The sequence below is a fragment of the Athene noctua genome, chromosome 7 (genome assembly GCF_965140245.1).
Source record: "Athene noctua chromosome 7, bAthNoc1.hap1.1, whole genome shotgun sequence".
Taxonomy (NCBI): Eukaryota; Metazoa; Chordata; class Aves; order Strigiformes; family Strigidae; genus Athene; species Athene noctua.
Window position 1 is genome coordinate 29,891,924 of NC_134043.1, and position 21,477 is coordinate 29,913,400.

General features: G+C 43.6%; 2 protein-coding genes across 4 annotated transcripts in view; one reads left to right on the top strand and one right to left on the bottom strand.

The window, feature by feature from the left end:
* RAMP1 (receptor activity modifying protein 1) overlaps positions 1 to 1,819 on the top strand; it is a 30,815-nt gene extending 28,996 nt beyond the window's left edge. Inside the window, exon 3 of the mRNA XM_074910528.1 lies at positions 752 to 1,819. Within this exon, the coding sequence (XP_074766629.1) occupies positions 752 to 1,007 (256 nt within the window). The 3' untranslated portion in view covers positions 1,008 to 1,819. The remainder of the gene's footprint in view (positions 1 to 751) is intronic.
* Positions 1,820 to 2,869: 1,050 nt separating this feature from the next.
* Positions 2,870 to 21,477, bottom strand: part of UBE2F (ubiquitin conjugating enzyme E2 F (putative)) — an 88,465-nt gene continuing 69,857 nt past the window's right edge. For all 3 annotated transcript variants that reach the window (XM_074911359.1, XM_074911357.1, XM_074911358.1), the window contains one exon: positions 2,870 to 5,142. In XM_074911359.1, coding sequence (XP_074767460.1) covers positions 5,092 to 5,142 — 51 coding nt within the window. In that variant the 3' untranslated portion in view covers positions 2,870 to 5,091. The remainder of the gene's footprint in view (positions 5,143 to 21,477) is intronic.

Consider the following 21,477-nt stretch of genomic DNA (forward strand, 5'->3'; position numbering starts at 1 on the left):
TTTTAGAAATATTTGAAAAAATTAAAAAACAGCTCAAAAATGGACTTGCTGGCCATTTGAGAGGTGGGCTGGGTTGTGGTCCTGCAGGTCTGTAAAGCAGGGTACTGCAGAGAGCTGAACTTCAAAAGCACGTTGTTGGTTCACATGCAACATCCCCCCCATTTTTAGGCAATTAAAAGGAGAATTTTAAGTAGATTTGATGTACTTATTTCTGTCTCTTTTTGGCTGAACCTGCGCAAACTAAAGGAGGGTGCCCGGAAGGCTGGCAGCCAGGTGAGCTGCTCTCTGGCTCAGGATGGGTTTCCTGAAGATCTTTGCCTAAAGGTGCCAGAGGCACATGTGGGTCTGAGCAGTATTTTCTAATAGTACCGGTCTGGCTGTGAAATCCTGCAAAAGTTAACAGAAACCAAACCAAAAACCCTTTGCTTCTAGTTATTTCTGTTTTCGCTTCTGTAAATGAAAACTCCTTGTGCTTTTGACTGTGGGTGAGCACTGAGAAATGTGATCAAAGTGGCAAAACCTGATGGGACTTACTTAAAAAAACCCACCCATATATTGCTATACCTATCTACCTACAGACTCCAAAAATACTTGAAAAATTCAAATAACAAGCTTAAATACAATCTCAAATACCCACATCTATAATAGAAAGTATATAGTATTTTATATTATTTGGGGTGGGGGGAGGTGGCGTGCTCGTGTCTGGGTGCTGGTCCCCGGTGCCACCCCAGTGCCTGTGTCTGTGTTGCAGCACCTACGGGGAGCTGACAAACTGCACGGCGCTGATCGCCGAGAAGCTCGACTGCTACTGGCCCAACCGACTGGTGGATGAGTTCTTCGTGGCCGTGCACAAGCAGTACTTCAGGAACTGCTCTCCCTCCGGCCGGGCGCTGCACGACCCCCCCAACGGCGTCCTCTGCCCCTTCATCCTGCTGCCCGTCCTCGTCACCCTGCTGATGACCGCGCTGGTGGTGTGGAGGAGCAAACGCAGCGAGGGCATCGTGTAGGGACGCCCTGCCACCGGCACAGGGGAGGGACGGGGGGAGCCCACCCTGCAACGTGCCTGGTTTTTTTTTAAGAAGACCCTGGCAGAGGAGCATCATGGAGGGTACCAAGCCCCAGAGGCAAAGGCAGTAACGCCACCACTCTTCCCTCACTGGTACCCTCTGCAGCGCACCTGTGCCGCTCGCCCGTTGGTTTCCAGATAAATACATGATTTAAGACACGGTTGTTTGGCGATATGGGATGCCAGCGACCTGTCACGGGCTGCCCCGGTGGCGGGGAGCCCTCTCGGGGTACTGGGGAGCACAGCTCACCCTGAGCACCAGCACCGCCACAGCTCCACTCAGCCTTTCCCAGCTGCTTCCCTCCCAGCACCCCCCAGCATCACGTGCCAAAAGAAGACAATTTTTAAAGAAAAAACACACACACACACACCCCCCCCCCAAAAAAAAAACAAACCCAAACAACCAAATAAAAAAGGGGCTGGGAGCATTGAAATCCTGCCAGCCCTTCAGTGTGAGCACAGCATCGGGAGGTGCCCGGCAGGTCTCGGTGTGACCCTGGGCAATGAAACCACCACAGTTTCCTCTTTTTGTCTTTTTTTTTTTTTTTTTTTTTTTGCCTTCCTCCACACCTGGAAAAGCATCTTCTCCCCTGGCCCCAAGGGTGGGTTTTTGCCTAGGAGATGGGGAGCAATCTGTGAAGGTCAGCAGTGGGGACTGCTGGTGGCACTGCTGGTGGCCTTGGCAGTGCCCCGGGGCTAAGAAGGAACGGGAATAAGGTGCTTTTCCTATTTAAATAAATAAATACATAAATAAACCAGGTGCCTGTCTCTGGTGTGAATCCTCTATGAAGGCTGCAGCCCGAGTGGATTGAGGGGCTGCCCCGGATGCCGCCCTTACTGCCCTGAAGGAGCCTCTCTGATCCTGGAGACCCCCCAGTAGTGTTGACCATGGGCACCCTCCAGGGTGGCACTAGGGGTCCCAGGGGTGGGCAGGGTGGTGGTCAGCGCCCTTGGTGGCGCTGCATCAGGACCACTCCAGAGCCCCTTCAGTGCCTTGCTGGCTCAGGAAGAGGTCCCCTGTGGGGACCCAGTTCCCCCTGGCCCTCACGTTTCCCCAAAACCACCAAAATTGCACATGCTGGGCAGTGGAACACCGAGCCATTCCCTGGGCCCACCCTGGGCTGGCTGGTCCCAACTCCTGTTCCAGGACACCGCAGCACTTTTGTTCTTTGCCATCTGATATTTGGGGCTTTTTTTCAGGGGCAGTTGAACAATCAAGAAAAAAAAAACAAAACCTGACATCTGATAGGGAGTGCCCAAGGCTCCAAGACCATGATGCCTGCAGCCAGGAAGAGCTGAAGAGGCCTTCTGGAAGATGGTTACTGGCCTAGACTAAAAATAAATTTTTAAAAACTGAGGAAAAAAGCAGCAGGTTGTTGCAAAAGCTGCACAAATTCACAAAAGTCAATTCCTGCATAAGCTGACAAGCCTCTGTCCGCTGACAGGCCACGAGGGAAGGTGACACTTTGGGGACCTGTAGGAGACTTTGCCTTCTGCCATCACAGGGGGTTCATGGGGGTGCAGGATGGAGACAAGCTCCCCGTGAGATTTCTGTAGGAGTATTTTGGCCATGTGTGGTGAACCGTGCCCCCTGTGGCACCCCAGCTTAGTGCTTCGGTGAGACGTGGAAATCTAGGGTGGCTGAAAGGAGTAGTAGGTAAGTTACATCTATACAAATATATATGTCAAAATACATATAAAAATAAATAAATATATAAAAACCCCCAGCTCTTTATGTTTAGGAAAAAATAATTCAGTTTATTTTTCCCCCATGTATTCTGGATGGGAAGAAACAGATGCTCAGACTTTCTTGTACTGTATTTAATGGTATCCAGACTTTAATATTCTGCTCATCTCCTCTAGGTAGGCAAAAACACGGTGAAGGCATTATGCAGCAGGACTGTATGGGGATGGCTGTATCTCCGACTCTGAGCTCACAGAGGCTGCTGGTACCCCAAGCCTGCTGCATGCCCTGATACTACTTTTCCTGGCCCTCCATAGCAGCACCCTGCATTTGTTCCGCCCGGGGTGCAGCTGCAGTGGCTTCCACGCAAGCACAGGGAGCCAGGCATGGGTGACAGCCCAGGAAACAGGGACTGCTACTCTTTTTTGCTGAAGGTGATGACAGTACCAGGGTGTTGGTACAGCAAGGAGCACTCATCTTTGTTACAGCAAGCTGGTTCAGCAGTTTTAGCTCAAAAATAAGAGAATCTCTCTGATTCAGTAAGCAAAAACTGGATGTATTTTCCAACCTGTTTCTGTGTTTTATTCCTTACCTTCCCTGACATTAGTATTTTGGCAGCAAAGATCTCTCACTGCGGCTGCAGGTTTAAAATAATATGCTGATCTGCGATTCATTTTAAATAGACACAGTGAAGATGAAGCTCACGATCAGGCTCTCCTCCTGCATGCCAATCCCCATGTTTCATTTCCCTCCTTTCCTACACCTCCAGTAACATCCACAGGAGCTTGTGAAGCTGTAAGAGAAAAGGCACAGGGAAAACTTTGGAAGGATGCACCGTGCTTAAAATTTGCAACCCAGCTCTGCCATGCTAATGATGGAGACAATTCTGATTTCCTTCAGTGTCTGCAGAGAAACAGTTGGGAAGATTAAAGCATAATCGGGGAGGGGGATAAAAATACAACAGTCAATGCCCAAGCGTTACACATACACTTGCTCCGTATGAAACCACACGAACATTTATTTCTGTGATTCATCTATTTATAAAAGCTTGAATCAGTTCCATGGCACCTCCTCTGTGTGATCCCACAAGTGAAATGCATTTCGGTCTGTGAGGCTACGCCGAGGCCCCGGCTCGGCAGCCCCGGGCAGCGTCGGGGTCAGCGGGCAAGCAGTGGGGAGCTCTGGCGCACGGCAGGCAGCACGCTTCTCTGAAGTGATTCCTGAGGTACATGCTACTCTCTTCTGAAGGATCTCTGCTTACAGATAACTGGGTGTCTGATATAAAGCTACTTACAGAAAAGGCAATTACAGCATCATATCCTTTCAAATTACCAAAAAAGCCAGGCGCACACGAGTGTTTAAAAGAAGGTGCGGTGCGTTATTATTCTCAGCTGTGTTATTAGTCATTCCCTTTCAGTGCTGAAGTTACACAATTAGGTGTTCTCCAGGTAACAGTGCTTGAATTTACTTTCATCAGATCAAACAGCATCTGATGCTTCCTCACCACATCCAGATTGGAAAGCCAAAGGCAGATTTCTTTAAAAAAAAAATAAAATCTCCCTTTCATTGAATTTTCACAGAAATATAATATATATATATATTTTTTTTTTGTTTGTTTGTTTTACTAATACTACACATTTACTTAAGTTACAGATTAGCTTGTATTTCTTTCAACTACTTCACACAATGAATAGAAACAAAAAAAAATACTGTAGCCCAAACAGGAACTGAAAATAACAATGTAAAAATTCCAAACGTTGTGTGACAAAAACGTACTTACGTTAAATATCATCAAGAATTTCAATACCAGAAGTAGAATTTCATTTAGCACTTGCATTCTCGCAAGCCTTAGCTGAATGACTCTTGGAAAAAGCTTGTATTGTTTCTGCTCATCAAAGGCAACAGTATTGTGATTTGGTTCACAGGAGACCATTTTATTGCCAACTTGAAGCGTTCCAAAAACACGCCATCTTTTCTGTCTGGGTTTTTTGTTTTCCTTCCCCCCCTCCAAACTAAGCAAGAGTTAAAAAAAAGTGTAATTACAATTTCAATAGTGATTTCTTTTAACTTCTCAAGCATATCTCATCAACAGGATATACAGTACAGTTCAGAAGAGTAAACATTTTTAAAAGTAAGCAAACAACTTTTTCAACCAACATACACAATTTCTTGCTGTATTTATGCTGAACTCTCCTTTTAACATGGACAAGTTATGAAGTTAGTTTTCTTCTTCAGTACAACATGGACACAGGACTAGTACAATCCGGGCTGGTTTTGTTGTTGTTGAAGTTAAGGACAACTCTAGTGTGGAAGCCATGGTCCTGCCATCCATCTCCCTTCATCATCTCGCATAGCGCTTAATGTAATCTTCAACTTTATTCCGAAAGTCCTCCTAGAGGAAAGCACAGCCAGAATTACCCCAAGCATGTCAGAGAGGGACTCACGTAGGACTACAGCGGTGGTGGATTCCCACGTTAGCACCAGCAAGGCCGAATTTCCACCGAGCTCAAGGCCCGCCGCTCTCCCAGCACACGTTTCTGATGTGGTGTATGAGAACTGAGGCAACCGTTTGAGTCCTTGCAGATGTCCATGCTCCACTGGGGATCTCCTCTGGGGACTGAACTGAACAAAGAGTTTGCCATCGCCAGCTACCAGCATGGGTGCAAACAGATTGCATCTGCCGAGAGGCCGGGTCCTAGCTAGCGGCACAGCAAAGATCTGGCCACAGTTTTAGAGAAGGAAGAGAGGCTGTCCCTACAGGGTAGAACAGGCAAGACTACTGCAGGAACCGCTACAAAAGCAGAGCCCCCAAGGCCAACTCCATCCCAAATACTCATTCTGGCCTCCCCCTAGTACCTGCATAATATCGCCGCTAGCAGGTAACTAAGCACAATAATCAATCACTACTTGTGGGGTTTTTTTGTCATTTATCATAGCCTAGAGAATTAAAAATTAATTATCCAAGTCACTCATTTATTAAACTGGTTCAAAGGGAACACGCTTACACCTGTAGCTCTCCACAGAAAAGCCATGGGACTATTATATAAGCCCTGCATCTCTGGAAAAGCACACACTTCTGGTAGTTTATAAAGCACAGAGATGCTGAGCAAGAGAAATTCTGACATACTTTTCTCATAGGATACTTGTCCAAGCCGGGATGTCAGACAGATGCTACATTCCCGCCCTGTTATTCTGAGTCTGAACCTTGCCTCATGTGCTTACAGTCTGTTATTAAATATGTTCAATACAAACACACCAAGTGGCCCGTGCTCCAGATTCAAGTGGGGGGTTCAGAGCAAAGTGCTTCTTGCTTGATTTCCAGCTCTCAGTTTTGCATGCTGGCTAGAATATAAAAAGCCAACACGTACAACAGATGAAGAGGTTTTGAATGCGGTGCAGTCCTGGCGCAGTGGAGCTGCCGGGAGAGCAGGGGCCACGGAAGCACTGAAATCCTCTACCCACCAAGCCAAGGCTCTGCTTTTACTAGGAAGGGCACAAAGTCTTGTTAGCATGACCTGAGGGATCACAGCAAAGCAGAGTCTTGCTTTAAACAACATAACTTATTAGCTCCAGGTTTGCTGCTACATAAAATGATGCCATTTGAATGCACACCGAGTGTTCTGGTACAGTTGACTCAGCAAAGAGCTAAATAAAACAAAGTTTACAGACACAGCAGCAGCTCGAGAGTTTAATGCCCCCTGTAAACAATGATTGTTTATTGTTCAAGGACTTTAATGTTGGGTCTTTTTTACTTTTTTATTAACAGTAGATAAAAGGTGAGCACCACAATATTCACCATAACTTTGTCCTAATATTGCTAATAAGTTCTGAAGAGCAGCAAGTAGTTGCTTTTAACTGTGAAGCTTGTTTTAAAACTGGGAGTAGAGCTGTCTTCCCTTGCAGGAGCATGCAGTAACCCATTCTGAAATTTGAAATATATCATCAGATACTTAAAATGGAAACAGAAATTGTCAAAGCTAAAAAGTCTGTCCTCTCAGCTAAAGTTGCCTATTTTTATCTTGTCTACAGCAGCTCTGCACTCCCCTTTTTTAAAAAATTTGGATTTCCCCCATGTCTTGATTAGCATTTAGCTATACACTGCCACTAAATTTTTGCTAGGGATCACACCAGAAAAGAAGCAGTAATATAGGCTTTTTGCTACAGCTAGCCTTGGAAGGCATCAGTATTTCCTTGGCCCCAACACCAAGCTTCAAACACTTCCCGATCAGCTCCCTTTAGATTTGGTTTTCTGACAGAAAGGATAAATGTTATCTATCTCATGGTTGAAGTCCCAAATCAAAGGATCAAAGAACTATAATCCGTCAGAAATGTTGTCCATGGTTTTGTTTTCCAGCTGATAGACTGCATCACAGAGATGTCCATGAACTATATGCAAAGTGCTCTGAATCTCAAGTTTAAAACACAGTTTTAAGGCCAAAACCATCATAGCTGTGGAAACAAAAACATAAATGCACTTTAGGGAAAAAACACCCGCACAGATCTGTGGTTTGGAAGATATAAAAGCAGAGAGCATGAATTACAAGCATCCACTACAGGAAATCACTGTAAGATGCTTGACACCTCAGCATCAGGCAGTAGGAGCCCAGGTGCAGAGAGTAACCCTGCAGAAACGAACTCTTCAAGGCTGCAGAAATCTCTTTCCTTCTCAGAGGCCTACAAGACTGGCTGCCTGCACTTCTTAGGAGAAAGGAGAAGCTATTTTGGCACAATATGCCATCTGCTAAAGGCAGTATTCTGTGTAGTGACTTTTACATCTGCTGCAGGCACACCCGTTTCCATGCTCATAGAACCATGCATGTGCTAAGAAACTCATGCTACAGAGCTAATGCTGTCTTCATGTTAAATAATATTTCAGATACTGGTCAACTTCAATCCTTTGACAACAGTTACAGTAGGCAAGTATCACATTAAAGTGTTTTTGAGTAACTACTTATAAGCAACACGTCTGGTTAGAGAGGTTCCCAGATCTCAGGCTGCCTCAGGCAAGGAAAATCTCTAGGTACCTTGAGTCTGTTGAAATATCACAAGCAAAAGAAAAGTGACCTTGTGAATTCGTTTTCAGCGCTGATACATTGTGAACTGTGTTGATGCAAACTAGAACAATTACTCATAATGGCAAATGATGCTGGAAACCTCTCATTTAGTGGTTTGTTATGGTTGTTTTCAGTATTATGGACTGATGGCTCACAGCAGCCTGTCAGCCTGTTCTCGGGCAGTCACAGCATCAGAGCATGTTGATCACAACACTGTCGCTGCTAAATGAAGCCTTTTGGACTCATGTTACTGGGGTATAAAGCTAAGTAAAAGAAGGTAAAAAGACCCACCTTGGCAATACCATTAATCTTTTAGAATAACCAAAACAGCGACACCTTCGAGTAGTTTTTTGCTTCTTTTGCAACCATCCAGGGTCACTAACACTCTTAGTTGCAATACCCAGTTTAGTGGAAAGCAAATGAATTAACCAAGGGCTTGACTGTATGTTATTTTCTACTATTGTGTTTCTCAGACATGGGTCACTAAAAGAAATTGGGCACAAGGCTAAGAAATACCACTGGAAATGCAACGGGGCCAACTACATCTCTGCTGTATCTACAATATCTAAGAGCAGTGCAGTACAGACAGCTCAGAGCATCCTCCATGTTTTCACCTGTAACTTTACAAGGTTTTCAAATAGAAAGATGGCCTCTCAGCAGTGACTTAACAGAAGCAGGACCTCAGGGCAGAAGGAAGGCTCCAGAAATCCATGCTGTCACTTAGGCTGACTCGCCAGATGAAGGAACTGACAGTGTTGGCAAGAATATATTAACACGGTACTTGCTGCACGTGAACCTGGTTGCTGAACAGGAGGTTCTCAGCCCATAGCTGTAATACTTCATCTTCACATGCCATATGGCTTAACAGCTCCTGATTAACAGGGGGCACTTCTCTATGTGCACATCTGCTTATGTGCAGTACTGAATAATCAGAAGTAAAAAAATTTAATCAGAGCAGCACATCTTCTGCATTATAAAGAGGCGCACACCGAACCCTGCTAGGAATGCTAAGGGAAAGAAGAGGGACTCGTTTCACGGGGAGTGGAGCTGGAGACACGCTGTTCACCACACATGTGGATGCTGTGTGTGGAAGCACCCATTGCCATGCGGTATGTACCCACCCCGCTACTCGCTGTGAAACACAGCCGTGCATTTTACTCTCTCAACTTCCCATCAAGGACAGGTGCTACACGCCAGCACTTCCAGAAACATGGGCTACAAGGCAGGTTGTGCAAAACACCTATTTTTTTAAAAAAAAACCAAAGCCTACCCACTTGAGTGGAATCTTTTCCTGATTCTGTGAGTGACTCTGAGGAACTGTATGCAGCCCTGAGACGGTGTGAGTGCCCTGAGCCCCAGCCATCCTTTGCCACCAAGACAGACAGTGGTGAGAAAAAGCATAGCATGTCCCATGGTCTTGATGCTGAGAGGGAGAAGAGTCAGGTGTTTTGCTGCTGGAAATCCCCCACCATCAAAGCAGTTTGTGGCAACGACCATTTATCCTGCCACAAGGCTCATCCCGCTGATGGTGGTGGCTGCTTTGCATCGTGGAGCTCCTGCCACATCCCGGTGCTAGCTGGGTCAGAGGCACAGCTGCCTGCCTCTATGCTGAACCAGTTTCCCATGTCATCAGAATTGTTGGGCCAAAGACTCATGAAGGCGGAGAGGGTTGACTGTTATTATGATGTTTTACTACAAAAGCATTGATATTATAATGCATCAAACTTCAGAAACAACTCAGCCAGCCGTTAAGCCCTGATATGCCATCAGTGAGTGCCTGAAATACCACCCGGAGGAGCTTTTCAAAGGGGAAATCCAATTTCAAACTACCGTCATTTTCCCTTCATCAATCTCACTGCACAGTATTTCTTTCACAGATTTCAAGACAATAGACAGATCTAGTAAGAGACTGGCAAAAGTGCCCTTGGGTTCTTGTGCTGGCTGGTGGGGAGCAGCGAGGCTTGGGTTGGGTTTCTATCTGGAAGCAGTATCTGCCACTTTATTGCGCTTAGGGTACAAGGCTTGTGCTTGGTGTTAAGCCAGGAGACAGGCCTCTTCTGTGCACAATGGAATGACGTGATTCAGGGACCTAAATTAGGCCCCGGCCGTATAGGCAGTATGGGAAATTGAAGCTCAGACATTGCCAGTATCCCCTTAGCACAATGGCCGTCCTGTCACACAGCACTGTAATGGGATGGACAGCACAAGTATCATATTAGACAGTTCTAGAAATGCCTTCCCCATATCTTTTAAAGGAAAACATGGGTATATGATGACCAGCTGGGAATAGGAAACTAATAAAAATGTAAACAAAACAAAATAGTGGAACTCTAAGCGTACTCTAGAAGAGCACAGCAGGTCCTCTCCCAGCTCCAGCTGGACGCTAAGAGCTACAGATGAGCCCAGATGCAGGTCCATGGGGCCCTGCCCCTCACGGCACCCCTACAGCTCCCAGGCACCGGGCTGCAGCATGTCCCCCCTGCCCTACCTCCACGTCCCTGCCCTATCCCAGCCTTTACCCTGGATAAGCAAGACCTCAGTGGAAGTCCAGCTCTGAAGGTGCTCAGTTCTCACATTCATGTATAAGATGAAGCCATCTAAACCCATTTTGGAACAGATCCAAAGGAGCTTTGCCCTGAGCTGCAGGGAGGTGGGAAGGAGAGGAAAGCGATACACGAGTAGCCCTGTGGGAAGTATCTGTTGCCTGGGTAATGCTGGACAAATCACCACTTCATTTGATGAGAATCACAAGGAGACAATCAATCAAAAGGAAATTCAAAATCCATCAGTGGGTGAAGAGTATGAAATACAAGCCATGACATATTTCACAATACCATTAACTGAAAACTCGGTTACAGCACAGACCATAAAGTTAAAACATATCCCATTGAACTTCTGGATGCATTTTTGTACTTAAAAGTTTTGTTTATACAAAGAAGTTTAACAAATAACCTTAAAGCAGATAAATTTATATATATTTTTAGGAAGAACTCTGGCCAAAGACATCAATTTCAAATAATTTAACTGATGTAATGATTTTAAATTGTACTGTATGTTCTTACCAGACAGAACATGTGCAATGATTTGCATTAAGAAAATATTAAAAAGCAAATTGTTATCTAGTTAGCTTTAGATGAAAAAAAATACGGGCTGATGTAATACTAAAACAATTCACTGATGAGCTGCTCATCTTAAAAACATGCCACACTGAAATGAGATTAAAAAAATATGGCAGACTATACAAAGTTGTTACTGCAAGATATTTTACACTGAAGTCATAAACAACCCCAGTACCTGGCCAGAGTGGTAATTTATAACAAATTATGCATCTCTAAGGAGCACTTGGGGAAGAATATATAGACAATTATGGAAACAAAAGGAAAACAGCCACCCCAAAAACCCAGAAGAGAATCATGGTCCTCAATTTGTAAAAGCATATTGAAGCATGTATTCAAGAAGCTTTTCAAAAACTGGGGTTTGACCTGATTTGGCACTTCTAAGAGAGAAGACTATTTTTTCAACAATTTATACTGCAGTGAGTTGTAATGATTAACTGCTTATCTATTATTAAGCTTTTAATTTGATACAGATGATCTGCTCAGTTATCCAAAACAAACACTGTACTTCTCTGTGACAGCTACTAGAAAAGTTTGTAAAAGTTGTGTCCTGGTTCAGCTAGGATAGGGTTGTTTCCCCAGCAGTGGGGAGGGGGCTCTAGCCGGGTTATTGGATACCATGCTGACGTCAGGTCCATGCGCCAAGCGCGGGAAGGGTTTCGTGTGTGGCTTTTGTCTGGGAAAGCACGTGCGGTGGGCTGGCTGTGTCCCTGGCGGTATATCTCTGTATATCTTTTGTCTTGTTTACTGTTATTACTGTTTATTGTTGTTGTTCAGTTTACTATTTGTTACACTGTTGTATTAAAGTTTTCCTTATTTCAACCCCAGGGTTTGTATCTCACTCCCTGCCCTGACCGGTCCGAGGGTGGGGGAGGGACAACGGTGGCGTGGCCTTGGTCCCAGCAGGGCCTAAACCACCACAAGTTGTAATGCAAACTTTAAAAAAAAAAAGATTCCCGAGATAATTTTAAACGAATGTATACATAAGAATTACACAAAAAAAACCCCAAAGCAAGCAGATTTAGCTCATTATCCTTAACAGACCCACTACTGGTAGCACTTCACACACTGCAGTATTTGGGCAAAGTTGTTCTTCTTCCTACTCACAGTATTGACCTCAGTTTCTGCCCTCAAGTCCCTTGGAGACCAGAGACTATTCCCCCCTCTTTGGGGGCTTGTGTTGACAAGGCTGAAGGCCACACTGGCCAGTCCCTGCAGGAAAATGCAGTGTACCGCATCTGTCTCTCCATCGTGACTACAACCACCCAGACACTGTGACAAACCCTTCCTGATCCATCTTCACATCGCTTAGATTTACAATACTGTAAAATTCAAGTGGAGCCAGAAAAAGATCGCAAAAATGCTCAGTTGCTCCTGCCCTCCCCTCCTTTGTGTTAAAACAATGAAATAATAAGAATGTACTATTTTAACAGAATACTAGTTTATCACCAAGGTTAAATTCCAAACAATTTCTGTCAGGAAAAAACCCCTGTGGTTTTACTTAAAGTGCAGTTTAGTAAAGGGATCTTGTGCGCACCAGGAACATGATATTACTCAGCTCCAGCCAAAGCTTTAGGAGGAGAATATAATAAGTAGGTAGATTTACCCATTAGCCTTATGGATTATATTTAAAGTGACCTTTTCTTTCTTTTCCATCTTGCAGGAAATAATGAGTATTCACGCCCATCAACCCCCACACACCCTCTCCCATTTAAAAAGGAGCTGAATGAAACCTTTGAGTAATAAAAAAATCTCAAGTATGAGGTGTTTTTCCAATTCACATTCCTGACTTGCTATCATTTCCCTGTCATTCTTTTTTTTTAGCTCAACCTCTACACCATCTGAAGAATTTTCCAAGCTCTGTAATTAAATTTTAGTTCTATGAGGAAAGAGTAGGGAGTGAAAAACCTATCCATAGGTGTCTCCCACATGCCCCTGTGCCTAGCAGGTACAGTCAAAACTACATTGATTTTCACGGCCCATGTTCTCTACTTCAGATGTTAACACTTTCCGACATCAAGCAATTCTGATTTTGCAAAATGATGAGAAAATGCTTTAGTAGATCTCTCTGGTAGCTTAAGTCCTAAGGGAAAAAAATGGTGGAATTTTGACTATAGGGGAAAAAAAATTAAAAAACCCAAACCTGCTGGTTTTATTGCAACTATTTGGAAAAAAGGAGCATTGTGGGGAAGAAAGAAACACTAAGTTTTGGACATATTTTTTTCTTTTTTTTTTTTACAAATATCTGTACATATAGGTAGGTTATAGAATTGATGTGAAAATTAGTGACCTGCCTGCCAGGACACTGCTCTAGGGAGAAGTTGAAGATGTGTTGCAAAGATACAGCAAAGTATGAGCATGCTGAACATGAAGCAGCACAACCATTTTGTTGGAGATTCTCAGATCTTAAGTAGGAACCATTTCCCTCATGCTTACGCAAACTTTCTGTTGTTTGGCAACGAAGGAAAGATAAAGGGAAAAAAGCACTCTCTGAAGTTACCGGGAGAGGAAAGGGCTGTGGATTAGGAGGCAGGGTGTGAAAGCTGCTGGCATAGCCAGGGATAACTGCATCTAAATCCCATCTGTGCAACGGAGAGGGAACGGAGCCAGCTGAAGAGGGCAAAGCAGCTTCCCAAATAAAATTGTTCCCTAAATCAAATACAATGCAGGTCTTGACACACTTGCCAAATCTGCCCTTTGGCTTATGGAGCAGCTTGGCTGGAGACAGGTGGTGGAGACTTTGTGAGTCCTTTGGTCATACGGTCGTGGTGCCAAACGACTCGGGATTTGCCCTGACTGTGACTGATTTGCTTATTACCATTTACAATTTCACCCAGGTTGCTGAAAACAAAGACTACCTCCTGGGAGTTAAACCAGGGAACATGGAGGTTGCTTGGTCACTCAGTGCCTGATGTCAGGCACTTGTTTCCCCGTTCCTCCAACATTCCTGGGGTCAGCCCAAGGCTGGCACCAGGCACACTGGCTGTCTTGTCAATCCAGTTATTGGAAAGGGTTATAGAGAGAGCCCTTCAAGAAAATTACCTGAATCATCCCAATTACACTGCTGTTAACCTCCCCAGTCCTGCAAATGCACTTCCACCCGTGAGGATGCCACTCATTCCCAAGAGAGGTTATGTCCTCGGGATCCGAGATCTTAATGGATAAATTGCAAGCGCAGAGGAAATGGGAGCTGCCTGGGTCTGGCAAGAGGGTTTTTGCAAGTCATGCTCTACTCAAGTCAAACAATGTTCAAATAAACCTGACCAGGCACGTGAGGCACATGGGGAACTCAGCTCAAAGAGGTCAGACTCCTTGTTTGCATTCAACAACCCTGCTGTATATTCCACTTTAAAGCCATGCATTTTTCTAAAGAATGAAAAGCAAAAGCTTTCCATTTAAGCCACTTAATTGCCTAAAGCATGTAATACAAGAGCTTTAAAACACCTGCATTTCTTCCACACTTGTATCATTACCTCAGCAAGTTAAACCATCTGCAAAAGCTTAAACAACTTTGCTGAACCTGAAAGAGGCTCCATCCCTAATCAAAGTGTTATGAAAGATGGATAATGGTTTCTATAAATACTTTTAGCATTAGAAAAGTAATGTTTTTCCTATTTACATCTGTTAGCACAATTAGCAGCTGTGCTGTTGCTCATTTGGACATGCCATTTAATGTACTGTATGCTCACTGGGAAAAGGCTTCAAAGGCTGTAACATGGACACAGAACATAAAATGGGGAGGCAATCCAAGAAAAACCCCAGTGCAGTTCTCCAAATGCAGGAATATTGCAGAAAAACAAATACGTATTCTACTGTGGCTGCCACAGTTTCAGTAAGAACACCAAAGTGGCTGGGTGTGCAGAGGAAGTCAAGGATTTACTGCAATAAATACAGGGATAAATAAATGCAATGAGTCACAGGGAGAATTCTTATGAAAAGATGTTTTGGAGCTGACATGGTACTGTTGTTCTTAATAAGACAGTTAAGCTGTAATCAAAGAATAATAAAAAACCCCACAATAAAGATTAAACAGCTTCCAAAAAAACCCCACATCAAGTTTGAAAGACTTGCGGGGCTAAATTCTTTTCCAGAGTGGTAAAACTTGAAAAGCTAAGGTTAGCCACTAACGCAGCAGATCAAGTTCTTCCCTCGAGAAGCTCCTCCTGCCGCTTACCAACTCCTAAACTGTCAATGTGGCATCCACAGGCACTCGTACTGGCTGGAGACCCGTGGTCTGAAACAAAGCGCTTGAAGAGGATTTCACGACAATGACAATGCTGGGGCTCTAGCTCTGACACACACACTGACTGTCTGTTACTGCCCTGATGACGTCTTCAGGTGTCACAGTGACACACGCACATCCCCATCGGCAGCATGAAATCAAATCCGTGCATGGAGCAGCTGACGTCTGAGCGGTGGCAGCGTACGTCAGGAAAGCGAGGCTGCAAGTTCTGGATCAGTTACAAGTACTTTGGGATTCCTTACAAATACGGGGAAAAAAGTTTGCTTACACAAGAGATGACAGGCTTGTCTGGCCAAAGGTGAATATATACTTCAATTCCTCAGATACACTTTGTGGGTGCATTTAATTAGAACAATTATTCAGCATTTCATAACTCCTTTTGGAATAAATCAGGAAATAGATACCTGATTCAGTATCCAGGAATAAATGTGAGTTTATTTTACTTGAAGGTGCTTAAAAAAACCCCCTCACACTTTAATCACGTCACAGTTTTGTACTGTTAAAAATAAAAAGCAGTGTTCTTGAAAATGTTCAGAACCACCTATTTCCTATTAGGAAGAGAGATGTCAAGGTCTGGTGCAGGACTATCGGTTTAAACAAGAGAATAAGGTTAATTGGAAAACCTCGTACTAGACAACGGACAAAGACAGATCCCCGTCCAGGAGAAGCTCAAACATGAGTAAGTAAAACAGCACGGCCAGGATGAGATTACACTAATTTAAGCAACACATTGACCCAAACATTCTACAATGCAAAAAACGTAAAAAATGAGGGAGGGCCTGACAAAGCCAGCTTGAAGCAAACATAATGAGAGCAAGATCTGGGCATGTCTCCCTTTGTCAGCTCTAATGATATCCCTGTCTTGACACGTACTAAACATTGCCTTTCTGTTGTCTACCGTTCCTTGAGCTAAGAGACAACTGCATCAACTGAGTTGTTGACAAAGTCCAGCACTGACCAAGTTGAAGATGAAAACATACTAATTTACATCCTAAATTCTTGGACCCAGATCACAAATCAAAACCTGAGGAGTTCCTGGAGGCCCAGATCCATCCTGATAACTCTTTCTGAGTCTTTCTAGAGGAGCAGTGGGAGAAAATGCACACAGATTGGCTCAAAGGAATGGAGATGACTGTCCTGGGTGGAGAAATCTGCTGCATGTTTGCAGTATAAAAGGTAGCACTGAAAAGGAAGGCGAGGTCGGCACTCCAGTCTGGAACACTGCAAGTCTTTCAGAGACCATCTGTAATGATCCTGCAAAGCTTGTCATACTTTTAAGTATGATGACTTTTAAGCTCATACTTTTAGGCATGATAAATCAGTGTTACAAGCTCTGGGACAACCAGCTGAGATCCCTGGTAAAAGAAACACACCAAGAACAAACAAAATGCTTACGAGAGAAAGGTAGGAAGGAGGTCAAGTTCTAGCTTACCTCTCTCTTCATGCATCTCTTTTGCAAAGATTAACTGGATCATCCCATAGTAAGAACTGTCTGGAGAGCTGTCCTGAAATCTCTTGACATATCTTAACTGGAGATGAAGCATCAGGAAACCCAGCAAAGACCAAGGGATTCCAGAAGTACCACAACACATTTGGCAAAACATTTCTTACACTAATGAGTTTTAAAATTGTCTTACCGTTTCTGTGGACGTATAAGCTAGCTGTATCACCTCAAACTCTTTTCTGCCATAGCCCTAGATCCCACAGCAAACTCTTGGGAACTTTCTTTTTCACTATAATTTCTTGCCAAGAAAGACTGTGACCTCACAAACTTTGTATCAGAATAATTCCAAGATGACATGGAAGAGAGCAGGAGAAATCCAGTTTACAAATTGAAAACGACTAAAAATGCTAAGAGGTTATCCAATAAGATGTTCAGACATTATAAAAAGAATAACAGAATATATGCAAGCAGAGCAGCTGCTATGATGCAGTACACAATTTTACAACAGGTTTTACAATGCCACTCTGTCTGTAAACCTTGAGAATTAATAATGCGAGATGAAGAAGCAGTAGCTTTAGAGCCTTGACCACAATTACGTCTTAAGCAATCTTAACAGCATATATCTTCCTATTGTTGGAGTAAGAGCCAGCAGCACTGAAAATGAAAAAATGAGAGTTGTGCAAAAATCCCCTGAAAATTAATGTATACAGTAGTCTGATTACTAATTACTTCAAGTGTGGCTAAATACAGAAGAGGAAAAAAGACAAATGCAAGTAAGAATATGCAGATCTCATGATCAGCATGAAGTAGCGGAACTCCCCATGATGTTCAAATAGCTTCTGTGTAGTTCTCTTTACCAGAATAAAGCCTCACTGAGTGTGCAAGAGTCTATTTGCAACCCACACATTTTAACCATACAGCTAGGGAATAACTAGCACAATCAAGAAAGGGCTTTAAAAGACACATTCAGAAAGCAAAGATCGCAAAATCTGACGGCTTACAGATTTGCAAACTAGCATTACTACTCCCCTCTCACTCCTTAGAGTAGCTTTTCCTTGATACTCTTTACCACCTCCTCTCTCCCAGCAAGAGCTGCAGTTCCCTCACCCTCCTGCAGCCCTCTTGGGTTGCACCAGGGTCTCCTCACCCCCAGCTAAGGGGAAGCACATGGCCTGCTCGGAGCTGACGGCAGCCCTGTGGGGTGGCTCTGGGATGAGCTCACATGGCCGAGTTTCCTGGTGGCTCACTCACAGCCATCCTCTCTTTGCTGCTACTGACAGTCTGTGACAGTTTGGGGAACTGGATGTAACAACTCTGCTGCTCTGTTAAATTTGACAGAACTTTATCTGTGTGTTTAAAAGCTACAGGGACTGAAGGGGAGGCTGGGATAAGGGAAGGGGACAGATAGATGGCATCACTGCACAGGCCTTATTCCTTCACAAAAAATGAATAAAAAGCAAAGCAATTGCTAAAGGTTCCCTTCAGTGAAGCTCTGAGACAAACTGATTAGATCAATGGACAGTGGATAAGTGGACTGAACCAGCTGAACTGCTGGGCTCTGGGGATTGTGATCAGTGGCACAAAGTCCTAGTGGAGTACTCAAGGGGTTGATAGTGGGGCCAAAACTGTTTAACCTCTTCATTAATGACACTGGGAGGAGTGGCTGACACACCAGATTGGTGTGCTGCCATTCAGAAAGACCTCAACAGGCTGGAGAATTGGACAGAGTGGAACCTCATGAAATTCAACAAGGGGAAATGCAAGGTCTTGCCGTGAATAACGCCATCCACCAGTACATGCCGGGAGCTGGCAAGCAGCTTTGTCCAGAAGGACCTCGGGGTTCTGGTGGTCACCAAGCTGACCATGAACCACCAGAGAAGACCACTAGCATCCTGGGCTGTACTATGAAGACCACCGGCAGCAGGTTAAGGGAGGTGATCCTTTCACTCCACTCTGGCCTGATGAGACACATCTGGAGTTCTGTGCCAGTTACAGGCTCCCCAGGATTAGAGAGACAGGGACTTAACAGGGTGAGCCTATAAAGGGCCACAAAGATGATTAATGGATTGGAGCATCTGTCATAGTAGGAGAGACTGACTGGGACCATTCAGTCTGGAGAAGAAAAGGCTTGGGGGGACCATAATGGGTGTAAATACCTGATGGGAGGCTGCAAAGAAGACAGAGCCAGACTATCCTCAGTGGTGCAGTGACAGAGGCAATAGGAACAAATTGAAATACAGTATATGTGTTTTAGACATTAGAAAACATTTTTTTACCGTAAGGGTGGTGGAACGTGGGAACAGGTTGCCAGAGAGGCTCTGGAGTCTCCATCCTTGGAGATCCTCAAAATCTGACTGTATGTGGTCCTGGGCAACCTGCTCCAGCTGACTCTACCATGAGCACAAGGGCAGGACTAGACCATGCCCAGAGCTCCCTGCCAACCTCAGCAACTTCGTGATTCTGTGAAATACCTTCTGAAAATGTCTTAAGGATGAAGTGCTAGAAAACCTACAGTTACAGAACAAACAGCCCTCCTAATGTGATTCAGAATCACTACTCAGTTATGCTGGGCATAAGCAAGAAAGAACAAATAATGTTTCTATCAAGACCTTTAACTTGCAGTTACATTAAAAACACAAGCTTATTTTCATGTAACTTGTCAGCTGCCTAGCAAAGTCTTCCACTGTCTCCTTACTCAATTTTATCATCATCCATCATTTTATATTTCTTCAAATTATTCTGCTGCTGTTTCAAGAATATTAGACTGACAGACTCCAAAACAATATCCAAATTTCATCGGAGAAGCGAAAGGATAGAAAACAGATATCCTTCAAAAATTATAGTGGCACTGAGGTTGACACATCTATCCGTACCACAGTGATGCACCAAGCATAGGAACATTTTGTTAAAAGTATAATTTTTAGCCTTGAGGAACGGAGGAGGAAAGTGTCGGGCTTGTCAACTCAGTAATTCCTTTACTCTCAGCTTCAAAGAAACTCTTTTGTTCTATACCTAATTACTATTATCTCATATTCCAGTATGTCCGGGACCAGATTGTTTAACTTATAATATATGGATGGATTCCCCTCCTTCTCCTACCTAATTATGGTTCTACAGTCTAGGAAACTTTAATCAAAAAATTACTTTAAACCTGAAGTGCCCTGCAGTTCTGTATCTCTCCCGACTTACAATAATTTACATTAATCATGTTAAATTGATTGCTTCTAAAGATCAAGGCAAAAACTTTCTTTTCCTCTTCACCTATTTTCGTAGCTATCTGTACCGTATTGCCTTGTTCAGGAAATCATCCTCCTGATGGCAGCCTTCATTTTTATTTTTAAAAAGATGGCCACAGATTTTAATCATACACAAGAGACAATTTCCCTTCAGCCAAGGAATTACAGCTGGGACTGCCTGTAGAATATAGTAATTATATCAGGAATGAGTAACCACTCATCATAAGTATGAGTGAATGGTGTGGAGCCACCGCCAGGTGAAACCTCTTTTTGTCAGTGTTACAGAGTGCTAAAGAGGGGCTCCTCAAGGGAGAATGGCTATCTGAACCAATTCACACACTAGATTTACTTACTGTTAAGGACTCAATCTTAAGACTCGCACTGATTTCCTTGCCAAATGTTCTCTACTGTTTATCACAAACATGGGCTGATAGTAAGGTTGAAGTTTCTGAGATGTAAGAAAGAAAACCCCTAGGACAAGAGTCTCAGCTGTGATTGCAGTCAGTGCAGCGCAGTGCTGATTTAAACCCCAGTCCAATCTCAGTTCTGAAAACCCAAAAAAGGATTTCTTTTGCAAGCAGATAAAAAAAAACAGAAATTCAGGCTTAAGATTACAAAATTGGTTGCTTCTGCCTTTGTGCATTTTAGCTTAGGTATATAAGGGGAACCTTTGACACCTATAAGAAGGGCAGCACAGCAAAGAAAAGTGGCCTGTCTTTACTCCTTCAAAAACAAACTTGTCAGAGCAGAGATAAAATAGGTGAGAAAGATTGTCTGTGTATGAAAATTATAGCAAGACTGAGACACATTCAAGTCAAAATTAAGGACAGAGTAAGAAAGAGAATTAAATTTAAATGCCAGGATGAAGAGGATCCAAATGAATGCCCAGACCCCCACTGCTTTATTATCCTACATGTGGTGAATCATTTCCCTCTCTACGTTACTACGTTCCCACCAGCACAGTAGCAAAAAGCATGATGAGCCCTCCAATGGTGTGCTTTGTTTCCACAGATGAAATGCCCTAAATAAGAGCTAGGCATTAGATCTCAAATTCAACTTATAGTTAATTGGTTCAAATTGACTTGGAGCAAACTGAGAATCTATGGCCCTTGCTACCTCAGCAGCGAGAGGAGGAAACTGTGTCCTCTTACCATGATAACATGTCCTCATCTACTTCAGGGCTCTGGCAATTTGTACAACTTTAAGTCCCATCTACAAGAAAATATGCTCAAAATTGCCATGCTGGATGATCAGACTACATTCATAGACATCAGATCCTGTTCCGTTCACACAAAAATAAGTGTCAAACATCTATAAATTATACTGTAAACCAGCATTAACCAGCTTCATGATACTGAAAATAAAAAACCCCACCCTACTTTTCTTTAAATCTATTTCTTCAGTTTATTATTAAAGGTATCAAAATGAAATAACTTATAATTGCTACTAATCATTATAAGGAAAGTCAAGACAAGGTGAAAAGCTTGGCTTGACTGCAGACAATGGAGAAAAACAAAACCGCATTCATTTTCATTTGCAATGAAGCAAATAAAACTCTTAAACCAAAGGACCATCTCTGTTATTGTCTGTTCAGTCTTTCAGGGTTTTCTACCTATTTAAGATTTGCAGACAGA